The sequence below is a fragment of the Aedes aegypti genome, chromosome 3, assembly GCF_002204515.2.
Source record: "Aedes aegypti strain LVP_AGWG chromosome 3, AaegL5.0 Primary Assembly, whole genome shotgun sequence".
In the NCBI taxonomy this organism is placed as follows: Eukaryota; Metazoa; Arthropoda; class Insecta; order Diptera; family Culicidae; genus Aedes; species Aedes aegypti.
In genome coordinates this window covers 407299408-407323221 of record NC_035109.1, presented here as the reverse complement: position 1 = coordinate 407323221, position 23814 = coordinate 407299408, and the positions used below count along the sequence as shown (strand labels likewise).

The following is a 23814-nucleotide window of genomic DNA, read 5'->3' as shown; positions in this document are numbered from 1 at the left end:
TTATCTATTACTAACAATACTGCTCCGGGTATTGATAGTGTTAAATTTATTGTTCTTAAAAGTTTGCCATATGAAGGAAAAGTTCATTTACTCTCCATATATAATTGTTTTCTTTCACAAAATATATTTCCATTAGAATGGCGTGCAATCAAAGTAGTTAGTATATTAAAGCCTGGTAAAGATCCCTCTCTGGCTGATAGTCGTAGACCAATTAGTTTATTGTCTTGTCTTCGAAAACTTATGGAAAGAATGATTTTAAATCGCCTTGAATTATGGTCAGGAAAGAATGAAATTTTTTCCACTTCTCAATTTGGTTTCAGAAAAGGTTGTGGAACCCGTGATTGCACAGCACTTTTAGCATCTCAAGTTCAATTATGTTTCAACAGGAAACAGGATGCTATTTCCACTTATTTGGATGTATCCGGGGCATATGACTCCGTACTTATTGATTTACTTTTTCAAAAAATGAATGATTATAAAATTCCTCACATTTTATCCAATTTTCTCTACAAATTATTTTCTTTCAAAATAATGCATTTTTATCACAATAGATCTTCTAAAATGGTCCGTTATAGTTATTTTGGTCTACCTCAAGGTTCTTGCTTAAGCCCTTTTTTATATAATTTATTCACTAGTGACATATCAGCAATAATTCCAAATGGATGTTATTTTTATCAATTTGCCGATGATAAGGTCATTTCCGTTAGTGGTAAAAATAGAGAAATCATTCGACATTATATGCAAATTTGTTCGGATAATATTGGATTATGGGCTTTCAATAATGGTTTCACTTTTTCAATTCCAAAAACTAAGTTTATTATATTTTCACGCAAATATTCCACCATAAGTGTAAATTTATACCTTAATGGTTTTGAAATTGAACAAGTAGATTATTATAAATATCTTGGTATTTGGTTTGATTCTAAATTAAACTGGAATTCACATATCAAATATGTTCAGAAAGTTTGTTCAAAAAGAATCAATTTTCTTCGTATCATTACGGGCACTTGGTGGGGTGCCCATCCTTCTGATATGATAACACTTTACAAGACTACAATACGCTCAGTTTTGGAGTATGGATGTTTTACTTTTGGCTGCGCTAGTCAAACAAATTTTTCAAAACTTGAAAAAATTCAAATTCGTTGTTTGAGGATTTGTTTAAAGTTAATGAATTCTACTCATACTAAATCTGTTGAAGTTTTAGCGGGTGTTGTTCCTATCAAAATTCGTTTTAATGAATTAAATTGTAAATTCCTAGTTCAATGCTTTAATAATAAACATCAAATTATTAATACATTAAAAGATTTACAAGAAATTAATCCAACATGTAAAATGATAAACGCATTTGATTATTGTTCGACAGAAAATATTGTTCCATTTCATTCCAACTGTTTTTATAATTGTGATATAAATGTTCATTCTTTTCATCCGTTAGTTGATATATCTTTACAAATAGAATTAAAACAAATTCCAATTGATGAGTCTTTGCGATTTGCTAAATTATTATTTGAGCGGAAATTTGATGGGTTCGATCCTCAATGTATATTTTATACAGATGGATCTTTCACTAATAATAATTCTGGGTTTGGTGTTTACCATGTTAATAATACACATTTTTTTAAATTGCAATCACCTTGTTCTATTTTTGTTGCTGAATTATGTGCTTTATATTTTACATGTAATTTAATTAGGGAATGTTCTCCAAACATTTATGTTATATGTACAGATAGCTTGAGCTGCTTGAATGCTATTAAATCCGTTAGTTTCAATTGTAAATCACATCATTTAATTTTATTGTTACGCAAATTAGTATATGATTTGCAGTCTCGAGGATTTATCATTAAATTTGTCTGGGTTCCAGCTCATTGTCAAATATTTGGTAATGAACAAGCTGATTCCTTAGCTAAACTAGGTGCATCTAGTGGCATTATTTTCAAACGTGACATATTTTATTCAGAATATTTTACTAAATTAAAAAGAAATTCAATCAACTTTTGGCAAATTGATTGGAATTCTAGTGATAAAGGTCGTTGGTGTCATTCCATATGTCCAAAAGTAGATAGAAAACCTTGGTTTAAACATCTATCTGTTGTTAGAAATTTTATTTGTCTTTTTTCAAGACTCATGTCCAACCATTATATTTGCAACAGTCATTTATATCGTATTAATATTGTAGATTCTAATTTATGTGAATGTGGTGCATCTTATCAAGATATCGATCACATTGTTTTTCATTGTCAGAATTATGTTTTGCCCAGGAAAAAAAATTTGAAAATTTTCAAAAATTAAATCATTCTGTACCTACATCGGTTCGAGATATTCTTGGTAGTAAATCTCTTGTTATGATGAAAATTCTTTTTGGATTTTTAAATGAAATTCGATTTACTGTTTGATACTGCCTTTCAAATTTTCTTTTCAGAGTTCAAGAAACATATTGTCCCTCGGCTTTCGTTCATCGATGTTTCCCTTCAAGATTTTGGCTCTGTTATGGATCGTTTCCGGTCGAGCCTTTAATATTAGTTTTACTTATTTTATAACGTTTTTCGAAAAGATGAAGAGGTTTTGCGCCCTTTTGAGAAGCATTTCATTAAAAGAAAGAAATCACTCAAAAGGGGTTTTCCCTCTTCCAAATTCTTGTTAAAATAAAAAAATAAATAAAATAAATAAAGACTCACATGTTAAGTGTGCAGACAGACCGGACTAGATGATATTTTGGCTTTCTAAAGATACGACAAGAACTCCACCAAATCTGATTTTTCCAATGCTATTTTGATGCAGATGCATCATTAAATAGATAAGTTCCATTATTACAGCAGATAATGCAAGTATTTAGATATTTCGAATGTCTGGGGTACGTTCAGGGCGTCTTGCGACACTGACGAAACGAGACTTCTCACTGTCGCTAGTCGAAGCTATATTTCATGTGCTCACTTCGTCAAGTCGTAATAACGGAGCTCTCAGGAGAGCAATTTTAATATGGTTTTGTAATTGAAATTTCTATCTAATTTTGGAGAATTTCGGGAAGTAAATGTACTTGATACGTTAAGTAGATATCCTTCCTTGATTCTAGCGATATAAATAACAATGATACCATATAAGCAAATAAAAATAGTTCAGTTTGTGATTCCGTCACAGGCCGTAGCCATGGAAAAATAAAAGAGAATTTGCAGAAAATCTCTATCATTGTTTCGCCGTCCGATGACAGTGAGGGAAGCATCTATGTAAAAGTCGCACGTCGCCATCTATTTATTTCCTGAAACATCAAAAAACAATTGGTCCAGTCTGTCTGAACACCGACCATATGGTCGGCGTATATCAGAGTGGACCAAGTGACAATTTTCATATTCTAAGAAAATTACGCTTAAAGTCTATTTTTTTCACTCGTTTAAATTTTGATTCAATATTTCTACACATTTTTGTGATACCTTCAAACAATATAATGTGAAGTGATAATCATGAAAACACATAATCAAAACCATCTAATAGAATGATGTCTGATGGACTTTGTGCACTTGGTCCACTCTGACTGAACTAAAGACCACCGTTTATTGATTTGATTCACTGAATAATTTCTAGGAAAATAACAATCATTTAATACCTGCATGGTCAAACTGGGTCAAGAAGACAAGAAGAGTCTCTAAGAGAAGCAGATTATCAACATCCTTCGAACCCGAAATCATTGACATTACGATAACTTGAAAATTAAGGTTTTGCAGGGTCAGGGCATTGAAGACCAGAAATATTCTAATATGCGTTCAGTCAGAGTGGACCAAGTGAAAATCTTGAGTACCGGCCAAAATATACTGGTCCAATAATCGGGTTCTATGACATTCCATATAGACACCATATAACTAATAAAAACTACTATCGAACTCAGAAATAGAATCAAAAAAGCAATAATCAAACAGTTTTTTGCTTTTCGTCACTTGGTCCGCTCTGTCTGCACATAAGTTATTGTGATTTCTGACCGCCCCTCCATGGTAAATAGTCAAAATTCAAAATCAATGCATCGAATTATATAATATTAATATATATTAATTGATGGATGAGAAGAAGAATCATTCGATGATGAAAAATTTTACAAATCATTTGGAATGCCTTTCATTTACTCGCATTCCTCAGCGCGCTTATGATTTTCGCTGTTATGCTAATAAGCAATGAGTCCACTCTGACTGGATACGTTTATCGATTTTTATTGATCATCCAAATAATTTTGTTTTGTTCTCGCACTTTACAGCATTCATCAAATCTGTTCAAAGTGAAATGGAGGTAAGGTCATTTCGAATCTAATGAAAGAATAAATTAATTTTCCTAAGTTTTGTACTTGGTCCATTCTGACTTATCACCGACCATATTTAAACTATAATTTTAATACTGCATCAAAATTTTAACTTTTACGCTTTTGATCATGATTGACGTTGAGTTAATCGATAAAATTGCCACAGTACTTTTACCTTATAACACCGGTGTTTTTCCTATTTCACATTTCGGAAGGGACACGGAGTGTCAAATGTACATCTCATAAATCCGAAAGAAGTTTATACTGCGAAATGATGATACCAAGTGCTTACAATTAAAAAAAGAAATGTGTAATTATTTACCTTTAATTCCATTACACTGAACTTAAATTAGTGCTTAAGTCAGTTTGGTAAGTTAGTTGTAAATATTTGGAAAGTTTACAAAACTGTTGTCTATTTTTATAGGGTTTGCTGCTATTGAGTCATTCTTATATGGATTATTTTGGAATCCCTTAGCTAGAATAACAAAACAAGATTTCTCGAGATCCCTTCTAGACAATTTTTGGGAAGAAATGGTCCAGAGGTGTAAAATGACCTCAAGGATCGAGCTTATACGGACTTTATTCATAATAACGGTCTACCAAGGCATCGTGTGGTTTTATATCCTCGAAAATAATTACACCCATACTTACTGAACACTTCCACACTAACGTTTTTTTCGACACTCTTCGAATCTGAATCCAATGCAGATAACACCCATGAGACCGATTTGTACAATTTTTGCACCCGAATTCCGCAAACAGTGGCATTGAAGCGTTGCACTCTAGTCAATCCATCAATCACGTGAATTTGATCACTGTCCAAACTGTAACTCGATCCACCGACCGTCACCGAACAGTGAATCCAACGGTTGTAATCCTCGACTTTGGCGGGAATCAGATACGCGAGAAATCCAGCACCATCGACGATCGTCAAACGATCCGCGGGAAAGATCGAAACGTCATCACTCATGCGAACCGCCGGTAGCCACAACACGGAAGCGATCAACAAAACGCCCACGCTTGGCATCGTTCCAGGCGCCTGTTTCTCCAAGTAGTTACGCGCCAATTTCCTAATTACTACGAGTACGCCGATGATTTGTCCGGAGCGTCCGAGATCCAACAACCGAATGATTGGCTTCGAGTGAGCTTCTTTTCTCCGTTGCATTCGACAAACACGCACGAAAGCAATTATCACATTATACCCTCTGGTGTTGTGACTGTGATGCAGCTAGGCGTGAGTTGTATCGCTTCTAAAATTAATTTCAACTCTTTCAGAGTGAACTGATATCTACCTACTACTTTTGGGGATATATTGTTCGGACAGACAAGCAAGAAAAAGAGCACAAAAGAGAATATTGGTATCATAAAAGGGATGAAATTATTAAGAGTAACTGCAATTATTGTCTCAGCCGATACTGTTAAGTAGGTAATGTACTACGAGGCCAGATTTGGGTGGGAGGATAGCACTCGATAATCTTATCAGCACATCGGCAGTTAGATTTATTACCTTCTATCGAACCTTAAAAAACGATTACCTCAATCAAACCTATAAGGCGATTGGAACACTAGGGCGATTCAAATTTTAGAAATGTTTGAAAATCCAATCTCCCATATGCTTCTTACCATCCTTACCATAAAAATAGTGTTCTGTGAAATTTTCAGCTTTCTAGGTGTTGATTTATAGGTGGCCCAAAGACAATGTAGGTTTCTATGGAAATTACCATGGAGAAATTGTGAAAAAAGTTCCAAACACGCTGGTACTGTAATGTAAGTAGAAACTTTTCATCCCATATTGAAAACTCATTCTCCAAGCCTTAATGAAGGATGTTGCTGAAGAAACAAATCCAATTTGAGCTAATTTTGTTTGGGATTTTTGTACATGTTTGCAGGGCTATAGTCCCATATTAAGCTAAATAATAGCAAACAAACTCATGAATATCTCTTCTGCTGTCCGTCGGATTGAAATCCTCTCTTCAGCAAATTTCTTTATTATGGTTTGAAGAATGAGTTTTTACTGTAGGATAATAAGTTTGTATTTACATTACAGTACTAGCGTGATTGGAACATATTACAAATTTTCTCCATAGTAATTTCCATATAAACCTATATTGGCCTTGGGCCACCTTCAAATCACCACCTAGAAAGCTGAAAATTTCACAGAACACTATTTTTATGGTAAGGATGGCAAGGAACATATGGGACATTGGATTCTCAAACATTTTTAAATTTTGAACCGCCCTATTGGAACACAGTTGCTTGACAACTATTTCTGTGATAGGGTTGAAATTTAGAACAAATACAGTCATTCGATAGTCCGTGTTTGTGTTCTGTAACTCGATACCTCCCTAACTCGATGCTCCCTTCATTATTTTGAAGTTATGGAGATATGATCTAGGTCAATGCATTCAGTGTAAAATTAAGTTTATTTTTTCATCACGATTTGCACGATTTTTCCAACCTGCACAAAACAGATATTTTTGCAATTTCTCATCGTAATAGGCTGTTTTTCGCTTTTGAGTTGCGTAATGAATCATAACAAAACATTTTTTCAGAAATTGTAAAATAATGGTGAATGCATTCCTACATAATTTCTGATACCCTCAAGTAGTCTTCTACGAAATTGCAAAAAATGTTGTACGTAACTTGTTGCAGAACTCGATTTGTGCAGCACTCGTCGTAATTATCCTACTCGATAAGCCTCGCAGGATAAATTTACACTGAACCAATAAATATCATAAAAAGTATTAAAAAAGTCACATACATCAAGGATCATTGAAACCCTATCCATGTTATGTGCATCCATTAACACTCATTTGATAAGTAAATAAACCTCATTAAAATTCCTTATCATATTTATTGGTCAATATTGTGAATTGTATATGAACAAAAGCCATGTAGGTTATCCGATAATAAACATGTGATTTGCAGATATGAAAATTTAGGTTTTCAAAACAGTATTTTCAAGATGGCGTATTTGGTGTATTGGATTTTTGCAGGTTTAGGATTCTTGAGATGCTAATCACAACAATTTGTGAGCAAATTAATTGTTTAACGACTCAAAAGGTAAGTGCAAGGGTTAAGTACAAAATAAATAAATAATAATTCGTTTTGAATCCAAAATTTACAGAAAAATAGAGGAACCAATCAACCAAAATTGTACAATCTTCAGGCGATGGATCATGACAGGAAGCAACAAACTTTGAATCGTATAGTTTAATATTCTTTGTTGATATTATTGATGCCTTCAAATAATATCAAACTTAATCTTTATCAAATGCAAATAGTGATACGGATAAACTCAAATATTATATTGAAAAATAAATTTTAACGAAAATCATGTGTTTTTTATTTAGTAGAACCCTAAAATCTGAAATTTTGTTTTTCATATTTATTGAACGATCATATAAGAATCACGAACAAAAGGAATACTTCTCATCTGAATTTCACATGGAATTCATTAACAAAATCCAATAACTCACATATGTATTTATAATCAAATGTATGTGTTTTATCTGATGGATGTAATTAAAATTAAAAAGCAACAGTTCATATTGCGAATTGATGAACGTTATGTGAAAAGCTACATGGAAAAAAACTATATGTGTTTTCAGATAAATCTGACATGAATACTTGGTTCAGTGTACCACTCATAGGGGTACCAGGGGCAGTATGGACACCCCCTGTATCTTTGCATAGGCGAATACTTTTACACTTTCAATGCAAACAATATTTCAGTTGCCTATCGGAAGAGTAAACTATCCACTAAAATTTCAGAAAAAATGTTCAAAACATTGATTTTAAATCGAAAAATTGAGCATGATTTTATTTGGTTCGGAAATTATAACATTCACACCTCACTAAATAAGGTTTCAGAAGCAAATGACTGCAAGTTGACCGATAACGATAATGTAGCTCTTGATTGAATCTTCAATTATTTATGCTATATTCAAAAATATAGTAGTTTTTTTTCTGGTCAATTCTTGATTAAAAATAACCTGGAGGCAATATTGAAAGCATCTCTACGAAAAATGTCGTAAATTGATTTTAACCTTTACGTTACCGGCCTCCGACAAGGCATTTTCAAATGGCTGCCATTTCGTCAATTCCCATTCGATTTTTTTGAAACCACCGTCAGTTTACTTTAAAAAGGTTTCAGTTATTTGTCATAAATGGAGGATGCTGAATTCGGAACCATGCCGGAGATATTCCGGATTGTACGAGGGTGCCAAATTCGGGAAATGTGATTATTTTTTCATTTATTTCAGCTACAACACTAAAGTTTTTATGTAAAACGTGAGATTATGGTCGATTGTCATCATTTCAACATAATTTGAATAAGTGAACCGTTCCGGAACATCGTATCCGGTTCCGTCAGGGCCAGTTTGGGGACATTTCCGTTCCATGTCCAAAACATACCGTGCGACGTCTCAATCTTCATGAATTCGGGAGAACATGTCAATAAAGGAAGAATAAACTAAATTTCAATGGATTTGGCCACTCCAGAGCACCTGACACAGGTTCCGCCAGGGCCTCTTCGAGGACATTTCCGTTTTTTTGTCGGAAACATTCCGTGCGATGTATCAATTTTCGTGAATTCGAGAGAACATGTGAATAAAAGAAGATGAAACCCGGTAAAAACAGATGTGGCTACTCCAGATCTCCTGGCACAGGTTCCACGAGGGCCTATTTGGGGACATTTCCGATTTATGTCCAAAACATACCGTGCGACGTCTCAATCTTCTTGAATTTGGAAGAACATGTCAATAAAGGAAGAATAAACTAAATATCCATAGATGTGGCCACTCCACAGCACCTGACACAGGTTCCGCCAGGGCCTCTTTGAGGACATTTTCGTTTTTTGTTGGAAACATACCGTGCGACGTATCAATCTTCGTGAATTCGAGAGAACATGTCAATAAAAGAATATTTGTCCACTCCAGAGCAATACAATTTGAATTTGGGCGAATGAACTGGTTTATTGAGTTTTAAGCATCAAAAATTGAAAAAAGAAAAAATGCATGAAGAATTTGTAAGTAAAACCTTTGCGGTTAATGAGCATGAGCTCAAGCATAGATGACCGCTTCATAGTTGCACTCCGTGATTGACCAGAGCAGTCGAAGATGTACAGAGATTTAATGAATGGGGTTTGGGATTAGCGAACCATTCTCAAGGAGCACGAATCGAGAGTTCAAAGACTGAATATACCTCTGCATCTCCACAATTGTCTTGACAAGTACATTGGGTTTGTGGGTGTTGTCGGTCCCATCGCTCGCTCCAGCGGATGCAAGCAATACAATCGATGGACCAAACATTTATGACTGGATTACACCACTTTTTCTTCGCACTGCGCGAACCGGACACGTCTGATTTCTATTGCATCGCTCTCCCCCGTAGGGGCGGCAAGCGACACAATTGATGGACCGAACACTAATCTGTAGGAATTGCGGGTAATAGATGAAATCTCGAAAGGGTTCCAAATTAGATAATTTCTGGCTAGATTATTGTTTAATTTCTGATGAAATCCTTAACATACATCTAAGCAAAACTTTGATTCTGTTGCACGTGGAATTCCTCCATTCATTAGTAAGCAGTACGATTGACGGAACTGACGTTTGGTTCTTTTTTTATACCGTCAAAACAATTATTGGCAGTAAATATGCCAAAGGTCAGTAAGCCAAAGGGATTTCATAAATCATAAGAATGTTTTTATGGTGTATTAAAAGCGAATTCTTTTTAAGTTTTTATCATCAAATTTATTGAGTAATTAATAGAAAATTATCTTCGAAGTTTACAATAGATTCTTGGTAACATTCTAGCTAAAACCTTTTTAGGATTCTTGTTGGATTTCTGATGAGTTTTAACTAGTTGCTCAGTGCATTCCTGCCATGGCGTATTCATGAAGATCTGCATAACAGGTTTTCCAAAAATCGTGGGTAAACATCTGTTAAGAAAGATCCTGCCTAAGACTGACAGAGAAGCCACATCAGTATGTATGTATTTTATCCTAGATTTATTTGAATACTTTTCAGAATTTTCATTATGCTTTACCCGTGGGTCTATTCCTCATTATTTGACATGTTCTGTCGAATTCATGAAGATTGAAACGTTACACAATATGTTTTGGACATGAAACTGAAATGTCCCCTAAGAAGCCTTGGCGGAACCAGTACCAGGTACTTAGGAGTGACCTAACTAGTTGATACCGAGTTCATACTTCATTAATTGACATGTTCTTTCCAATTCACGAAGATTGGCACGTCACATGGTTTGTTATGGATATAAAACAGAAATATCTCCAAGGAGGCCCTGGTGGAACCTGTGCTTGGAGCTATGGAGTGGCCACATCACATGCTAATAAGTTGATTCTTCCTTTATTGACATGTTTTTTTTACAATTCACAAAGATTGAGACAAAAGTAGAAATATCACCAAAGAATGGAACTCCCCAACCTTATGGAACCTGTGCCAGAAGCTCTGGAGTGGCCAAATCTTTTATTACCGTGTTATTTTTTATTTATTGACAAGTTATTTAAAATTATTTAAGATTGAGATGTCGCACGGTATGTTTTTGGGTATAAAATGGAAATGTTCCCCAAGAAACCATCGTGGAACCTGTGCCAGGAGATCTGGAGTGGCCACATCTGTTCGTACCGAGCTTTTTCTTCTTTTATTGACATGTTCTCTCGAATTCACGAAGATTGATACGTCGCACGGTATGTTTCCAACAAAAAAACGGAAATGTCCTCAAAGAGGCCCTGGCGGAACCTGTGTCAGGTGCTCTGGAGTAGCCAAATCTATGGATATTTAGTTTACTCTTCCTTTATTGACATGTTCTTCTGAATTCAAGAAGATTGAGACGCTGCACGGTATGTTTTGGACATAAATCGGAAATGTCCCCAAATAGGCCCTCGTGGAACCTGTGCCAGGATCTGGAGTGGCCACATCTGTTTTTAACGGGTTTCATCTTCTTTTATTGACATGTTCTCTCGAATTCACGAAGATTGATACGTCGCACGGTATGTTTCCAACAAAAAACGGAAATGTCCTCAAAGAGGCCCTGGCGGAACCTGTGTCAGGTGCTGTGGAGTGGCCAAATCTATGGATATTTAGTTTACTCTTCCTTTATTGACATGTTCTTCTGAATTCAAGAAGATTGAGACGTCGCACGGTATGTTTTGGACATAAATCGGAAATGTCCCCAAATAGGCCCTCGTGGAACCTGTGCCAGGATCTGGAGTGGCCACATCTTTTTTCACCGGAGTTTTTCTTCTTTTATTGACATGTTCTCTCGAATTCACGAAGATTGATACGTCGCACGGTATGTTTCCGACAAAAAACGGAAATGTCCTCAAAGAGGCCCTGGCGGAACCTGTGTAAGGTGCTGTGGAGTGGCCACATCTATGGATATTTAGTTAATTCTTCCTTTATTGACATGTTCTCCCAAATTCAAGAAGATTGATACGTCGCACAGTAAGTTTTGGACATAAAACGGAAATGTCCCCAAATAGGCCCTCGTGGAACCTGTGCCAGGAGATCTGGAGTGGCCACATCTGTTTTTAACGGGTTTCATCTTCTTTTATTGACATGTTCTCTTGAATTCACGAAGATTGATACGTCGCACGGTATGTTTCCGACAAAAAAACGGAAATGTCCTCAAAGAGGCCCTGGCGGAACCTGTGTCAGGTGCTCTGGAGTGGCCAAATCTATGGATATTTAGTTTACTCTTCCTTTATTGACATGTTCTTCTGAATTCAAGAAGATTGAGACGTCGCACGGTATGTTTTGGACATAAATCGGAAATGTCCCCAAATAGGCCCTCGTGGAACCTGTGCCAGGAGATCTGGAGTGGCCACATCTGTTTTTAACGGGTTTCATCTTCTTTTATTGACATGTTCTCTTGAATTCACGAAGATTGATACGTCGCACGGTATGTTTCCGACAAAAAAACGGAAATGTCCTCAAAGAGGCCCTGGCGGAACCTGTGTCAGGTGCTCTGGAGTGGCCAAATCCATTAAAATTTAGTTTATTCTTCCTTTATTGACATGTTCTCCCGAATTCATGAAGATTGAGACGTCGCACAGTGTGTTTTGGACATGATACGGAAATGTCCCCAAACTGGCCCTGGCGAAACCGGCTACGATGTTCCGGAACGGTCCACTTATTCAAATTATGTTGAAATGATGACAATCGACCATTATCTCACGTTTTACATAAAAACTTTAGTGTTGTAACTGCAATAAATAAATAAATAATCACATTTCCCGAATTTGGCACCCTCGTGACCCCACTACAATCCGGAATATCTCCGGCATGGTTCCGAATTCAGCATTCTCCATTTATGACAAATAACTGAAACCTTTTTAAAGTAAACTGACGGTGGTTTCAAAAAAATCGAATGGGAATTGACGAAATGGCAGCCATTTGAAAATGCCTTGTCGGAGGCCGGTAACGTAAAGGTTAATCATATTTTCAGTGGCACAGTGACCTGTCACTATGGTTTCCTGAATATGTACTTCATTTTCCGAGGTTTTGAGAACGATCGCAGGACAATAGGATCCTAAAGCCCTGTCCCAATTTTAGTGCCAAACGCTTAAGTTTAGGCCAATAACACATGTTTACTCAATATTCTAATGTTTTCCGTTGGTTTGAGTCCAAAAAACATTTTTTTAGATTTTGTCACACTCCTTGGCTTAAACTCTAATTTTGGGTGTATTTTGTTTTCCGTGTCCCTTCCGAAATGTCAGATAGGAACAACCCCAGTGGTAAAACTAAAACCCCTGTGGTGTTTTTGTCGAATAAGCAAACGTCAAACATGATCTTAAGTGTCAAGGTTCATTTAAAGACCCAATTTTTAAATTAAAGTTTAAACATGATATAGCCGTTATTTGAGCGGGAAATATTGCTAAATTAGTTGCAGTAAGATGCTCTTTCGTGTTATTAAATAAAAACAAGATTTCATTAAAAATTTTAGGACCCAATTTTCCTATAAACATTGAGGTGTCCATACTGCCCCGTGGGGGTGTCCACTTTGCCCCGCTAGCTTGATGGCGACTACCAAATATAAGTTTTTTTCAAATCTTTTTTTGAAAACAAAATATTTTTTTCCTGATTATGTAACCATGTTTAACAAATGCTCAAGAACTTTAAAAAGCAGAATGCACATAAAAAACAGTATAATATTCATGTTTTTACAGTCAAAATAGGCAAATTCCTTAGGGTGTCCATACTGCCCCGTGTCCCCCTACTGTAAAAATCATCATTCTGCAACTTGTTCCGTAAACTACTATTTTGCAATTAATCGTTGTACTGTAATAAATCGGCCTACTTTTATCAGCCTACTGATATCAGTTGCGTAATGATTCATTGGTTTAGAGCCAATAGAGCTATTCATTCTTGACGATAATGAACCATAGTAAGAATTTCTTACTAACAAGGGAAGGTCACGATGGTGTTACACGGGGTTTTCAACCGGACTATTTTTGTTAGGTTCTACATGTCGAAATATGAAAAACCCCAAAGTCTTTCGGGTGATGGACCAGTGGTGCAGCCAGGAGGGGCTCTAAAAGGGTTACCCCTTTTGTACGTATGTTATAATATTAAGCTTAATGGAAATTTGGCAAAAATATTTTTTTCGTATTTATTGTGATGGTAGAAACCAGAATTGACATTAATGTATGTGTAAAATGAATTTTCCATTCCTTAGGCGCAATCGGGATGGGTTTCTTGTTGGTATACTATTCTAATAAAACCAAATTCGTTTTGGTGTCAATATTCCATGTTAGTTACGCCAAATGGCATAAAAATACATTACAAACATATATCCCTCTAATACCCAAATTTTTATTTTCGATTTAAGTATTATTTTTCGTTATCTAAAATCGTTCTAAACACGTTTTGGGCATTTATTTATTTTTATTCACAAATTTTTAAATTTTGGTTTTTGATTTTTATAATTTTTATTTTAGAACATCCCTAGCTTTTTTCATTTTTTCTTGAAGCCTTTTCTAGTTGTTGATTTTTGGCAATAATAAAAATTTTAATTGTTACAGTATTTTGAAAAATATTAAATTTTTAATTTTTTTCGGAGCGTATTTTATTTTCCGTGTAACTAACGAAAAAACAGGTTTGAAATGATTTTAATACCACCAGGCTCTTCGTTTGTGATAGGTTAATCGTAGAAAAATATAAAAGGTACGATTTTTTATATTACACGTTAAATGAAGCCCAGGCATTTGTAGGTTATATAAGAATGCAATTTTTCAAACAACTTCTAAAAATACAAAAAAGTTTCAAAAGTCATAAAAAACTTTTCTTATATGCGTGTTATGAGTCAAGGTATAAGCCAAAAATAAAATCATTTGGATTTCCGTGCTACGAAAAAATACACAAAATTCCAAAGTGTACCCCGTCTAAAGGCGGGGTTGGGTATTAGAGGGATATTAGTGTCAATTCTGTTCATTACTATCGTTATAAATACTGAGAAAAATGTTTTTGACAAACTTTCCATTGACTCAATAATATTATATTCGTACAAAATCGACCCTTTCAGATCCACTCCTGGCTACACCACTGGTCCATCACCCGAAAGGCTTTGAGGTTTTTCATATTTTGACATGTAGAACCTAACAAAAATAGTCCGGTTGAAAACCCCGTGTAACACCGTCGTGACCTTCCCTTGTAAGAACGAGAGAACACAGCAAATGTTAGAATTGAGCACTGTATGTTGAAATTTACTGTACGATGAAATAAATCAAAGTGTTATGTCTGTTTGTCTGTGGTTTTACCGCGATGATTTTTTAAGAATCTGTTTCAATTTTTAAGGGTAGCATTAGGAAGTCAATTCAAGGCAGCAATCCCTTATAAACAATGGGTCTTGCATACACTGAGAAAAATCTACACGTCTAGGTCGTGTGTTTTACTAATAGATTTGCGCAAAGAGGAAAACCACATGACTTGAGTGTGGTAGCCATATGGATTTCGTAATTGACTTCACGGTATAATAACATGTGTATCAACATTAGGTTGTCATGTGAAACAAACATAAATGTCTAAATATTGAATCATGAAAACCAACTGATTTGCTTATTGAATTCGAAATGTAGTGGCTTTAGATAGTTATGTGTGATAGAACATGAATGTCATGAGACTGAAAGAAGAAATCTGGTAGAAGAACTCTTGCTCCCCAAAATATGGATTCGAGGCTCCTCTGCTTGTCGCAAGCTCACTTGAATGTTTTTTTTTCAAGCAAGTGAGTCAGCAACAAGCGTGGCGCCGCAAATCCATATTTTGGGAAGCCCAGGATTAGCATATTTTATTTTATTCGAAGCTGAAAGCAAGGAAAATCTGTTAGTGGAATTCGATTCTCTAACACCATACATTATATCCAATGCTGGAAGTAATGCATTTCATTTATAGAAAATTAGAATGAACTCATCATCTTCACTCGGATATCTTCACTAATTGAAAGAAAAACGAATCCGAAAATTTTCCTCTAACACTTTCAGCTTCAGAATTTGCTTCTTTTCTTTGGAACATGATGATGACTGTCTTTCGACACGAGGTCCGACCGCAATTTAGTTCACTATGGGTTGATCACTAACAATTTAGAAATTTGGAACACGGAAATCGACAGCAAGCTCATCGATTTCAAATCGACCAACTTGAACATGATGAGCATGACACAAGATAACCATAAGTTAAACACACTGAATCCGTGTTGGATGATGATCTATGCACCCATAGGTTGACACACACGAATTTGAAATGGAAAGCTTCAGGAACTTATGTGGAAATTTATGGAATTCATGTTTTCGGTTGATGAATCGGTCCATGAAGCAAAACTTAAGAATTGAATGTGTAACACACACGAGGTTTGTAAGAAAATCACAACAAATCGATATAGACGTTCATGAATCGATCCATAATTTTAAGCGCACGGATCAAACGTGTGGATTTTTCTCAGTGTACATTACGTAACACAAAAATTGTTCATTAATGGCCACTTTTATCCTGCTCTTTATACAAAAATTATCTAAAATTGTGCAAAAATGCTTTTAAAAAAATTTAAGATACCTTCCGAATTTTGAGGCCGGTAGTAATTTATGAATGCGCCCCAAGTCGGGTTATAAGCCTTTTCATGTGAAAGGTCCGTCTATGCATTTGTTTACATCGGTGGACGATCGGTGCTTACACGAGGCTGTCATTTCCATGGAAGAACTGTCAAAGAGCTTCCCGATCAGCTGATTTCAAACGTCTTGTGAATAGGCCTATAGCAAACAAAACAAAATTGTGCACTCAAAAAAATCCACACGTCAAGGCTACGTGAAAAATCACGTAGATTCCAAAAAAAATGAATTTTTCTTCAGTTTACCTGACGACAGTAACAATCACCTAGACGCAGATATATATGAAATGAACCCTCAATAACATTTACTATTGAAGAACATCACCCTTACGTGAAAGGAACGTACGGGTGAATGAACCGAAATTTTGACAGTTCAACTTCTAGTTCATTATGTGTTATCACGGAGAAATATTTTTACCTAATTTTTAAGTTTACTTTACCCAAAATTAAGTATATCGATTATAGTTTCAATCCAAAATCCCTCGGTTTTCTCTTTCTCCCACACGAATGTTGTCAAAAATAGAGAGAGCTGCATCTACCCAATGGGGGTACTTTGGCCCAATAAGCCAAATTTGGGTAAATGCAACTTTTTTTATGTTTGGGTCGAAAGAACTCAATTTTGCGTTAAATCAACCCAAAATGAAGTATATTTTTCTAATGTAATTAATGCCAAACTACCTAGTGGGGACCTTGGAAATTTAGCCAAAATTAAGTTATTGGGCTCAACTTCGGAATTGCGTTGAAACAACCCAAAATTGAGTTGAATTCCGTCTCCGTGATGGTGAGTTGAAAAAACGCCGGTCATGGATAATAAAATGCAAGAACTTCAGAACCGCATACAATATTGAAAAATAGTGGTAAGTAAACTTTGTTTAAAATAGACTTTCCCTTTATTGCTATATTTTTTATTTCTTATAATAGAGCTGAGCAGTACTTTCAACGGCAGTCGCGTTTTTGATGATCCACCTGCAATGTATCCGGTTTCGGACGAAAAGCAGCATCGTCGACATGCAAAGCCATGCACCGGACTCAACATTGAAAGCGGATCTACTGGTCTACAAAAGAGTTGGAATCGGATTTGGAGTTGGAGACGATGAGTTGGACCACGATGGCAGACGGATTTTTTTTTCAATGTGTAGCTAAAGTGTTTTTTTTTCGTGTTTGAATAAATGGTTAAATGTTATAGCTTGTTAGTTTCAATTTTAATTTCTTTCCAGTAATTGAAAAAAAAAAACTTAGAACAGTGACAAAGAAACTTGAAATTAATGTCTTTCCTATCTAAAGTTCCCGTATTACATACTGGAAAAATGTTTAGAATCCAATGTTACGCTCCGTAAAAGGTACTCACAACTCTGATAACTGCTACGTGAAACTCCGGTGGATCGAAAAAAAAAATCATTAACTCGTGAGTTCATTCAGTGCCACCTATGATCCACGTAGCTGCTACGTAAAAAGTGCGATGGAAAAAAACTACGTATGTTTTCACGTAGCCTTGACGTGTGGATAATTTTGAGTGTATATGTCAACGTCAAATTTATGGGGCTCTGCACAAAAATGTACCTCTCCCTTTCACTCCTTCATGAATTTTGTAAACAACAAGGCCAGTAAAAGTCAAAATCCTATACAAAATCAAAACAGTGCAGAGGCCTATTGTGTTTAGTTCATCGGCCATATGCAGGGCTGGTAGCGGCTATACAGTAACATAATAGTGACTAAAATTATCAAAATAGTGAACAACTGTGAATAAAAAGCGGCTTCAAAACAACGAGTATTAGTACAAAAAACTTCTAGAAATGAAAATACGTTCCTTATAGGCTTGGGTATCAATCAATCTTCATATTGTATAAAATTTCATATAAAGTAATTTGAAATATTTCATAATATTATCGGTCTGAGATATGACTTATTGGCCATAAATGGTTTGTTATTAGTTATCGGGTCACATTATTAAAATAGGTTAGAATCATCATGATGAGAAAGATCGTTCCAATAAGATGGGGCGTTTGAGATCACACTCCTCATTTTTTACAATACCAGTATAAGTTAAGCATAGGCTATTATTTCGAATCTGTGATCTCAGTTGGTATAAAAGTCGTGTCAAGATTGCTTTTCATGTGGAACTTGATGAGATTTTCAAATGCCGATGAGATGTAAAACGATTTGCTTCTGGCAATTCTGGACAAATTTGTTATACAAAAATAGCGGAATTTTCAAAAAACAATAATTGTGGATAAATTTCAGAAGATTCTGGTGAAAACCCAGAATCTTAAATTAAAAAAATAACGGTTTGTAAGGATTAATTTGTGGTAGAATTTCCATAAAGTTAAAACCCTTCTTCTCCATAATAAGTAGTTTGAGAGTGTCATTTATTTTCGACGAACTGAATCATTACAAATTGTGAATTTGTAATTGGGGGGCCCAAAACGCAAAGGGACAGTGGCGCAACCAAGGGGGGGTTTTGGGGGTCAAAACCCCCCCCCCCAGAGCCGAAAAAATATAAGGCTTATCTTGTATATTTCTGTAGTTCATTAACATTCTACAATTATGGATCAGTAATTTAGGCTCGTATTAACACTCTGAGTTTCAGTGGTTTTAACAGTAACATTCTTATTCTATGTTTTCTTTAAATTCTTAGACCCCTGAAGAGGTTAATAAAACAAAAATATTTGCAAACTTGTACTATAATACAGTACTTAACAAAATATAGTACAAGTTGTTCGTTTTATCAAAACAAAAATTTATCAAAAACACAAAAATAAAACTGTTCATTCCACTATTTTGCGAAATTGATCATTAATTCAAACTTGTTTTTAGAACTATATTATTTAGTGAAAATTTTGTATTCAAATAAAATCAAAGTGAAAGTTAAGACATTTTTCACACGATTCGAAACATACGATGACAAAAAAGTTTGTGATTGAAATATCATGAATTTTCTGCTGAGTGAAATTAAGTGAAGTGAGTGAAAGCTTATTTATGAATTTCAGTGCAAATTACAAAAAGCCCGCTAGAAGCCAAGACCCAGGTCTCCAAGTTTGATCCTTTAATATGAAAAGTGACCCGTGGGCAATTTGTTCTGTTCAGTGCTGTAAGGCTATAATATTGTTTTGCTGTTGTTGTTGTTTGAGAGGGACTTTAACCCGAAGGTCATTCGTCCCTAATATTGTTTTGCCTTTTCTGAAAACTTAACTGAAGCATTTGTGTCAGAAGTTGGTTATCCATTTAAATATATTGGGAAAAAGGTCCCATCCACAGCATAAATAATCTTTCAATTTGCTCATTACATTGCAAACTTTCCCGACCTTCAGATTATAGATTTCCGGAGAATCGTTTCATCAGTTTTAAAAAATTACGCAGATAATGTTTTCTCCTTCTGCATATCGAATACTGTAACATAGGACGACAACGAATGTTATGGTAATTATTCAACGAACACAGATAAGTAAATGCTGATTGAGCATTATCACGCGTTATGTATTTTAATCTTGTTTAATGAGTTTAACCAAGTATGCACATTCAAAACAAAATATACTAAAACTCTACAACCCATTTTTTTTTTGTTGAAACATAGGGTGCAGAACCACTTCCCACTTCCTTGATTCACTTTGGCATAGGGGTTTTTCTCGGTAGAATTGTCTGAAACTTTGGTGTAAGAAGCGCATCAGTACGATGCACATTTTGGCCAAATATGAGCGCTCTAGCTTTTTAAAAAAAACACCACTGCCGAAGTGAGCCAAGAATGGGGTTTGGCTTCCTACTTTCCCAAAAATTATTACCTTGAAGTAGATGAAAAAAACCGAATTTAGTACTATACCATTTAATTCCACTAGAGTTTGTATCCTTTGACAGATACGCGTATTTCGACCTCAACTGTAAGGCCGTCTTCAGTGTCGTGTACTAGACTCGACTTAGTAGTACACGACACTGAAGACGGCCTGTCTTCAGTACGCGTATCTGTCAAAGGATACAAACTCTAGTGGAATTAAATGGTATAGTACTAAATTCGGTTTTTTTTCATTTACTTATAGGTATTCTACTAAACAGCTCGAAGATTTATTATTACCTTCAAGATATCAAAACCCCCTCCAGAACCAAATCCTGGTTGCGCTACTGCAAAGGGATGTAAGCGACATTTTGGTCAGTTTTGAGTGAAGTATACTACAAAATAATACTGTTTTCAAGCTTTCCAACAGTAATTTTGAGTGATTTTTTCGTATAACAGAAAAAAATAGCTTCATTAATAGAATATTGGCTAGTTTTTGTGACTCCCACACGATTTATATAAAATGAAAAATTGCTAAAAAAAAATCTTCTAAGTCGATTTTTGCACAACTAGGTTTTTGTTACTTACACCCCTTTGCTTCTAACCCTGAAACTGATTCTATGATAACATATAGAAAAATCTAGATTTCAATCAAATACTGATTGACAATTGGGGCCTTCCTTAGCCGAGTGGTTAGAGTCCGTGGCTACAAAGCACAGCCATTCTGAAGGTGTCTGGGTTCGATTCCCGGTCGGTCCAGGATCTTTTCGTAATGGAAATTTCATTGATTTCCCTGGGCATAGAGTATCATCGTACCTGCCACACGATATACGAATGCGAAAATGGCAAGTTTGGCAAAGAAAGCTCTTAGTTAATAACTGTGGAAGTGCTCATAAGAACACTAAGCTGAGAAGCAGGCTCTGTCCTAGTGAGGACGTTAATGCCAAGAAGCAGAAGAACTGATTGACAATTTGTATCATTTAACATAGTTTGTTCAAGCATTTGTTATAGAAATGCACATGGTTAAGGCCTAATCAGAGGAGAATTATTTGGCTCATTTGTTGAAATTTCTAGTGAAAATCACTGCACGCATTTCTTACTCAGGAGTGGTAGGAACTGAATGTCTCGATTTTTTTTTTAATATTTAATTTTTCAATTTCTCTAAGGATACCTTCAGATACTCCTCTCAAGATTTTTTAAGAAATTGTCTAAGGAAATAATCAAAGATTTTTTCCAGGAATGTCTCCATGGAATTGTCAAGGATTATTGAAAAATCATCTAAAAAAATCTAGAAAACCTTCGAACGCAATTCCGCAAGAAATTTGTATTTGAATACTAGTCTGGAACCTTAAATAAAATTTGGAAGAATTCATGGAGATTTAATCGGAAAAATTACTAGAGAAATGTTTGGAAAAAAAGTAGGTGAAGTTCCTAAAAAAAAAAAAAAACTGCGGGAACTTAATGGTGGAATTCCTAGAATGAATGAATGAATTGTCTTTATTAACGAGACTTTCAGCCCTTGGCGACGGAATTCCTAGAAAAGCTTCTTATAGATTTCTTGGAATAGCAAGGAGGATTTTTAAGCAAATCTTGACACAAACCGTTGATGAATTCGTGAAGGAATTAATATGAAAATGATTGAAAGAACTGGAAAAATCCGTTTGAGAAATTTTTGGGGATTTTTTGTAGGATACCTGGAAAATCCTTTAACATTCAGATGATTCTTTCTTCTGCCAGCTTCCTGCTGACGAGATCTGCTAGACTGAAAAACCAGTTTCGCCATAGATGTCATCAATTCAAATGAATACGCCTGAAAATACGACTGGTTCGCTGCTGCTGAACAGATTTGCCTGCAGTTTTTATGGGAAAGCTGCCGAAGAGAATGATGCTGTCGACGATAGTCACACAGAGATGTTCGAGGTGTTGTAAATGTTTCCAAAAAGGTTTTACCAAATCTGTCGGTATGAGTCGATAGAGGATTGAGCAGTGCATAAACGTAAACAGACAGACACGTAATTTGTTTGCTGATGTCCGAGAAAGGCCAATGGAAGCCCTTAATCCCTCTGACGCAGTCCTGCCTTTTGCTGGCTCCGTTCATCAAAGTCGTTCCGGTCCTGTAGTCAGATGTGGAGAGAGGGTCTACCAAGCATCCAATCACGGCAAGTATTTTCCTTCTGTACGCCCTCAGTCGTCGCCTGATATTTACATAGATTTCAGGAACATCAGCGATCCCGTACCAAAACGATTCGAGGACATCGTAGTTTACTATCAAAATGTTGGTGGAATTTACTCATGTGTGGAGGACTACCGCTTGGCTGTTTCGAATTCCAGTTTTGAGAGACGTAGACGTAGCTTGATTCTCGAACTTTGTCTAGCCAAATTTTTGGACCAGATTACGAAGTTTTCCGTTGTGATCGGAGTCAGATAACAGCAAGAAATCTACTGGTGGTGGCGTACTCGTTGCCGTTCGACGAGAACTGAAAGCGAGGGCCGTCGAAAACGAAGCCTGGAAATGCCTAGAACAAGTTTGGTTTTGTGTTGATCTCCGCGATCGAAAACTGTTTCTATGCGCGCTTTATGTTGCACCCGATCTGACCCGAGACAATGCTGCCTTCGGAACTCACTCTCAATCAGTTTTTGCTGTTATCGATACTGCTTCACCTGTCGATGAGGTCCTCGTTTTAGGTGACTTCAACATACCAACCGTCTCGTGGAAACTATCGCACAATGGTTTCTTCTATCCGGACCCCGAACGCTCCGTAATCCATAGTTGTGTAGCCGGTCTCTTGGACAGCTATAGTGCCGCTATGATATCCCAGATAAATCACGTAGTCAATGAGAACGGATGCAGCTTGGATCTTTGCTTCGTCAGTACCCAGGATGAAGCACCCTTTATTTTGGTGGCCCCATGCCCACTAGTTAAGGATGTCCCTCATAACCCTCCCTTTATTATTTATATTTCCGTCGAAAGAACCCTCCCCGTCAATTGCATCGATCGTCCAGCAACTGTATCTTATGATTTCCAGAACGCCGACCACCATAGTATTGCGGAAGTGTTGAGTAGCATTGACTGGGACAATGTTTTGGATCATAACGAAGTTGATACTGCTGCTTTAACCTTTTCACATGTCTTGGCATACGTCATTGACAGGCACGTCCCAAAAAGAGTGCATCAAGTTTCGCGACTTCCTTGGCAGACTGCAGAACTGCGAAAAATGAAGTCAATTAAAAGAGCAGCTCTCCGCAGGTATACCAAATTTCGAACACCCTCTCTAAGATGCCATTACGTGAGGCTGAACCACGAATATCAACGCTTAAGTCGTCAATGTTTCTTGCGATACCAACGTGAAATCGAACGTAAATTCAAATTGAAGCCAAAATCTTTCTGGAAATACGTTAACGAGGAGCGGAAGACGTACGGGCTGCCATCTTCAATGGAATTGAATGGGAGAACGGGTTCATCTACTCAGGAAATTTGCCAGCTATTCGCAGAAAAGTTTTCTATTGTTTTTAGCAGCGAGACTTTAAGCAGCCATGAAGTTTCACTTGCAGCCAGAAATGTTCCTTTGAACGACCAAGCATTAGGTGCAATCGAAATAGACGAAGGAATGATCTCAGAAGCAGCAAAGCAACTGAAAGCGTCCAACAA

General features: G+C 36.1%; 1 protein-coding gene and 1 long non-coding RNA gene across 4 annotated transcripts in view; one reads left to right on the top strand and one right to left on the bottom strand.

Annotated features, from left to right (window-relative positions):
• Positions 1-23814, bottom strand: part of LOC5569133 — a 93799-nt gene that overhangs the window by 30642 nt on the left and 39343 nt on the right. The window contains exon 1 of one of the 3 annotated variants that reach the window (XM_021855988.1): positions 4931-5591. The exons of 1 other annotated variant lie outside the window; for it this stretch is intronic. In XM_021855988.1, coding sequence (XP_021711680.1) covers positions 4931-5444 — 514 coding nt within the window. In that variant the 5' untranslated portion in view covers positions 5445-5591. Of the gene's footprint in view, positions 1-4930; positions 5592-23814 lie in introns of those variants that run through there. One more of the 3 variants, XM_021855987.1, reaches the window with a different exon arrangement.
• LOC110679891 lies at positions 7235-7584 on the top strand. The gene is made up of 2 exons (XR_002502783.1): positions 7235-7342; positions 7407-7584. It is a non-coding gene; the product is annotated as an uncharacterized LOC110679891 (long non-coding RNA).